The 6,444-nt window shown below is 47.3% G+C and overlaps 1 protein-coding gene across 1 annotated transcript in view; it reads right to left on the minus strand.

Annotated features, from left to right (window-relative positions):
• Window positions 1-822: 822 nt before the first annotated feature.
• The window catches only part of Cmpk2 (cytidine/uridine monophosphate kinase 2), a 10,378-nt gene continuing 4,756 nt past the window's right edge, over window positions 823-6,444 (minus strand). The window contains exons 3-5 of the mRNA XM_005366486.2: window positions 5,770-5,971; window positions 2,915-3,148; window positions 823-1,757 (exon numbers count right to left, since the gene is read on the minus strand). Coding sequence (XP_005366543.1) covers window positions 1,634-1,757; window positions 2,915-3,148; window positions 5,770-5,971 — 560 coding nt within the window. The 3' untranslated portion in view covers window positions 823-1,633. The remainder of the gene's footprint in view (window positions 1,758-2,914; window positions 3,149-5,769; window positions 5,972-6,444) is intronic.

Genomic DNA, 6,444 nt, shown 5'->3' on the forward strand with positions numbered 1-6,444 from the left:
ACACTTTGTGGAAGTAGCCACCACATTAGAGAGCCCTAATGCTATTTATCAGCTTTAAAAATATGTTCTACTGAAGCCAGCAGCATACTTATATACATAGACACATTATGTATAAGTTATACATAGTTCCAAAAGAGATAAAAACCTGATACTGATATGTTAATACTAAATTCTTATTATAATTTAAGATTAAAGGAAAGCTGATAAAGCTATCCCTGTGATTTCTTGGGGACGAATTCTTATGGACTGGGATATGGGATGTGGGTCCAAAATGATGTAAAGAGGAAGCCACACCAAAATTGGAATGTTAAATAATAATCTGACCCAACCACCTCCTTATGACAAAAAATTACTTAATTTCTTTTATTATTTAATCGCTTAGTCATATTTATTTGTTTTTCTGCTTATATTTTTTTATGGTACTGAGAATGGAACCCAGGGCCTGAACCCAGAAATAGAATATTCAGTGCAGGGTTGTGCTATGGAGTTTCACCCCCCAGTCCTCTTCGTACTTTTCCTCTTGAGACCTTGTCCAGGCTAGCCCTGCACATAGGCCGTAGCCCGGGAAGGCCTTGAACTTTCAAAGCCTCCCAAGCAAATATTACTGGAGGGTTGTGCCAGCAGGCCCACCAGCTGTCCTCTTTCAGATCAAACTGTTAACACTATCGAAGTCCCATGCCTCAGCCATGGCTACAGAGCCACCGGGACTCCTCCCTTCCACGGCTCCTTTCTCTCACCAAAGAACCCTTCAAGATGATGCCACAGCTTCACATGTAATCAGAAGACATTCAAAGTGCAAGATAATTTACTCTGAAATCTCACTCCAGAATCCACGGCGTTTATTAAGACAAATCAAATTTGTGTAATGAAAACACACAGCAAATGCTGCATTTAGCTCCTTGGCCTCGGTTTTGGTGAGTGACTCACGGCTCTTACACGGAGGAAACGCACGATGTAAACATCAATATAAACAAATCAGTGCGTTGAGTAAGTGAAACGCATCCAGCTCCGTGCAGACTGCTCATTACACTCACGACTGGATTTCAAAGGAGAGAATTGGAATGCAGACAAGCAAAGGAGAACGAGAGGGGTTGGCATGCCGGCAGCTTAGGAATACAAGTTTATGCAGGTCTGAATGTTCATTCAGGTGCCCAAGGTGCTCTTTGAATCTCTGAGGCAAGATCAATGACTTCTTTGCAAGTGTCCCCAAGGATAAAGGGCTCCAAGGGAACATCCGGGGACAGCCTGGCTCTGTGACAATGCTTAGCTATAGGATTTAGGGTGAAAGGAAATGAGGCTAGCCCATCACAATTGATCAGTGTGGGCCACATCTAATATCCTCAGCTTCTAGGTGCAGGAAGACCTCCGCAGGCTCACCCCCTGGATCAGAAGACCGTTCTAGGTGGTGGCGGTGTTAAAGTCTATCCCAAGAAGATGGTGGTACGTGGTCATGCAGAAAAGGATTAGCAGCTGCTGACTGGTTCTGTCTGTCAGGGATAAAGCAAAATTTCTCCAGTTTTCTCCCCCTTAGTATGCTCACAGCACCCGAATCTAAGAAGCTGCAGACAAGCGCTGGGGACAGGCGCGTCAGGCAACTTCTCTTTGGGTGTGATGAGGCACACGGCCGGAGGAACTACAATGAATGGCCAGCGCTCCGGATCAGCTGTAAAACATTCTGTAGGACAGTCTCTCTCGAGGGGCTGGCGTCAACCATGTGACAGCTGGGGTTCTCCATACGCTGGTAGGTCACTTCCACCCTGGAGACAGAGAGAAGGAGAAAGGTCAGCTTCCTCTCCTACCCAGTTCATACTGCAAAAGCCACTTCCATGACTTGTCACTGTGGCTAAACCCCAGTCTCATTCACCCTGGTGACCATCACTGTCCCTAAACAGATCCAGTGAAGGATGAGTCAGCCGTGGTGTGTCATGACTAGCAACCTACTACCTGCCAATCACGTATCCTGGTCCTTTCTTCTCAGTGTATACTCAGAGTTAACTGGGAGGGACCTTCTTCGTTCTCACGGTAGAAAAGGCAGCTGAGGCCCACTTCACATCCCCAAAGGTCATCCTAGAGTTGGAGACCCATGCACAGATGCCATGAGTCCCTGAAGAGACTTTGAACTGTGGACTTTGAATCATTGTTGAGACTGTGATAGACTATGGGGACTTCTGAAGTTGGACTGAATGCATTTTTTTTTTTTGCATTGCGATATGGCTACAAGCCTATGGGATCCATGGAGGGGAATGTAGTGGTTTGAATAAGAATGGCCCCATAGGCTCATAGATGTGAAAGCTTAGTCACCAGGGAGTGGCACTACTTAGAAGGATTAGGAGGTGTGGCCTTGTTGGAGGAATAGTGTCCCTGGGGGTGGGCTTTGTAGTATCAGAATCCCAACAGGCCCAATGTCTCCCCCTCTCTGCTGCCTAGGAATCCAGAATATCGAACTCTTGGCATCTTCTCTGGCACCATCTCTGCCTGTGTGCTGCCATGCTCCCTGACGTGATGATGATGATGGGCTAAACCGCTGAAACTGCAGGCCAGACCCAAAGAAATGTTTTCCTTTATAAGTTACCATGGTTATGGTGTCTCTTCACAGTAATAGAACCCTGACTGAGACAGATGCTGAAGGTCAAACCCAGGTCCTCTTGCTTATACAGAGTATGTCCCCAGTCCTGAAACTTTTGTGTTTTAATCAAAGTCCTGCCATTTCTGACACAGAAACCCCATTGTTTTCAAGTGGCCATACTGAAGTCAGATGGTAAAGAGCATGGAGACAGAGACTGAGGGGGCTTAGGGGACATTGGTCCTTGACGCACAGGGACTGTGTCCTTCACTCTGTATTCTAAAGCGGTTGTGATCCCGGCTCAGGGACTCTGGGGACTCCCACCACTCCCATCACCCTGGAGACACTTACTTCTGTCGGAACACATTATTGGCCTCAAGCTCAGCCTCCTCTTTAGTTTTCTCCAGGCCCCGGCCCTCCAGTCTCTTCACTCTCTCCTCAGGATTCACCGTGAGCAGCAGGACCAGATCAGGCTTCAGCAGGTCTCCTGGCCACTGGTACACAGGGTGGTGAGCAGGGGGCAGGTACTGCGGGCCTCCACTCACCTCGGTGGCTATGGCATAGGTGGCCGTGCTGTGCCAGTACCTGGGGAACAAGGCAGTGGTGAGCTCTCATCTCTGGCAGAAGTCAAGATACCATTTGAGAAGAATGAAATGGGGCTGGATCTGCTGAATTCTTCCCAGCACCACACAAATGAGATACATTTGAACTATATATATATCACAAAAATCAGAGTGAACAATAGTAGTAACAGGTTGGTTAGTAATGAAACCATATATCTAATTAAAACTATCGTATACCATAAGGACAGGTGTCAACCTTTCTGGCTCTTCAGTACACTAACCTCTAGGTGGCCATGAGGTAGGGATGGCAGGTTAGCTCAATAGTACCTTTGTATTTAACACTATGTCCCAAGCTAGTCAAGTCTGGAAGGCCTGGGCCATTTCTCCCAGTGCCAAACTCAAACTGCTCATGAAATCCATGTTCATGGAAAGGAGGCAGGACCACCACCCCTCCTCCCTTCACAGAAATCTAGTTGTCTAACTGTGTGGTGGTAACTATACAATGAGGGGACCAAGCTAGGCAGCTGTAGAGAAGACAGTCGTGGCCATATATAGAAAAGAACCTCGCATAGTTTCTGGAAGCCCAACAGCTGTCCACCACCCACATGAAAGGATTCTGTCTCCTTGTGAGACATGGAACTTCCTCCCAGCTTGGACCACATACCATACCATGTTGCTTGGACACACACCGCACCTCCTGGCAATGATGATACCCTCAACTAGCAAAGTCCCTCCTCTGCCTTCACAGCCCTGCTTCCATGAAGGCCCCACGATGGAAGCCATGCTCCTCCTCTGGCTCCTCACACATTGGAGGAGACTCTAGTGAGGAACTTCTTTCTGGGGACCACAGCTACTGTCGCAGGTGTGAAATGCTGTCTCCTCCATAGACAATGTATTCACTGAGTAAGGAATGCTCCTTAGTCACGTCTGTGTTTTCAAACACTAAAACTACAAAACCAGCACATAGTAGGCATACAATAAGTGCGTGTTTCTTATGTCTGTTAATGGATGGAGTTTATTAGCATGAAATATGTAATGCTCCTCATGGCTGTTGATGCCCACATGCATGCATAGGTCAATGGATGATATTTGCTAACATACATGTGCGATGTTACTAGAACGGGCTCAACTCTGTGTGTCCCAGAAAAATCAAGTCCAGCCACCGTCATCAAAACCAACGGTGAAGAGCAGGAAAGGGATTCCTATCAGTCCTGTAGAGTCCCACCAGGACAGAAGGCACCTGTAGTCTTAGCTTTGTCCTTGAGCGTACTGACATGAGCGCCCAAGATTAAGTAGGGAATGGGTAAAATTGTTGGGATACAAGATACACGCATAGCTAGTCAGTCTTGGTCTAGATGTGACCTGGCTGATCATAAACTCAGGATCAGTCAGGAGAGATGTGGCCCCCATGAAAGAGCTGCTGTTGCCTAGTGGGTAGACTTGTTGGAAGATGGTCACCCGTGATACAATGTCCTAGAATCGTAGGTGACCATGGGAGAGAATGACTCAGAGCAAAGGAGACCAAGATCCCATGCATTTCCTTTCTCTTGTCTTTATCTCTCCCTCCTCTTTTTCCTCCCCTCCCTCCCTCCCTCCGTTCCTCCCTTCCTCCCTCCCTCTCTCTCTTTTTCTCTCTCTCTTGCCAATCAGGCATTAATGGGCATTTGGGGCCTCTGTAGACCCAAATGCAAAGCACTGTTAGTAAAGGCCCCCTTCCCAGCCTTTGTCTCAATCAGATTCCTGTCCTATTCAGGCAACATTCTACTAAAAGTGGACAAATGTAAAACACCATATTCAACATCAAAGGAGAATCACCTACAGCAAGTACTTTTCATATAAACTGAAGTCACCAGGAAAAAGAAGACCGTTTCAAGGTTTAAAGATTCTCCAAGGCTGGCAGACCGCTTAGACTGTGTGACCATAGCTACCCCTCAATCCTCTCATTTTCAATAGTTTCTGGACTTCTTATCGGAGGGCAAAGGACACAGTAGGGACCACATGTTAGGCCCCACATTAGCCCAGGGGTTGCCATTGATCATAATAAGAGGAATGATATTGGTTAGTTATGATACAACGTTTGATGATCCACGTTCCTTATTAGTTAACTACAGAGACTGATTCCAACCTACCCAAGGCACTATTCAGATATTAGTATAAAATATCAGGATGGGAACTCACCAAGGCCAGCTGGCCTGGGTCTGAAAAAGCATGGGATAAAACCGGACTTGCTGAACATAGCGGACAATGAGGACTACTGAGAACTCAAGAACAATGGCAATGGGTTTTTGATCCTACTGCACGTACTGGCTTTGGGGGAGCCTAGGCAGTTTGGATGCTCACCTTACTAAACCTGGATGGAGGTGGGCGGTCCTTGGACTTCCCACAGGGCAGGAAACCCTGATTGCTCTTCAAGCAGATAAGAGAGGGGGATTTGATCGGGGGAGGGGAAGGGAAATGGGAGGCGGTGGCGGGGAGGAGGCAGAAATCCTTAATAAATAAATAAATTAAAAAAACACATCAGGACATGACGTAAGTAGTTAATAATTCAGTGTTCCCCTTGTAATAATAATGCATGTTCACAATTGAGCACCTGAATATATATGCAGAGAGAGAGTCATGTGTCACAGAGAAGGCATTACCCACCTGTCTACAATAACAGGGAACCTGGCTGACTCTTTAGCTATTTCAGAAGCCACCAGATAATTTCCCAAAGAGTAAAATGCCCTTCGAATGATGGTTGGTTCGTCATCAAAGATTTTCCTCCACTGGCCGATGCAGGGGGGTGGCGACTGTAGGAGGACGGCCTGGAGAGACTCCGACACTGCCTGGGTCACCGTGCTTTTACCTGCAGGATGTAAACGGAACGGAACCTTCTGAGCTGAAGTCCTCATGGTCCCTCCCAAAGGCTAGCGCTAACCTACTCACCAAGGAAGAGCAAAGGTCTTTACTCTGCAATTCAACAGAAGTGATTACATAACACCCTGGGATCTATAAGAACGCAGACTGCACAAAGCCTGAGGAGCAAGCCAGCAAGCAGACCCCTCGAGCAGCCTCTGCTTCAGCTCCTGCCTCCAGGTCCTACTTGAGCTCCGGCCCTGACTTTGCTTCAGGATGGGGTCTGAAAGCTGGCAGATGAAGTAATCCTTTCTGTTCTGAGGCTTTTGGTCGTGTTCAGACACCAACAGAAATCTCCTTTCCCTATTCCCCTTCAGGGCTCCTTCATGCTCCTCACACACTCTGTTCATTCCTCTTCAAGATCCACCTGCTCCACTTCTCAGCTACTCCACTTCTCCCAGCTCCTCTCCACCTGCTCCACTT

Source organism: Microtus ochrogaster, unplaced genomic scaffold (genome assembly GCF_000317375.1).
Source record: "Microtus ochrogaster isolate Prairie Vole_2 unplaced genomic scaffold, MicOch1.0 UNK10, whole genome shotgun sequence".
In the NCBI taxonomy this organism is placed as follows: Eukaryota; Metazoa; Chordata; class Mammalia; order Rodentia; family Cricetidae; genus Microtus; species Microtus ochrogaster.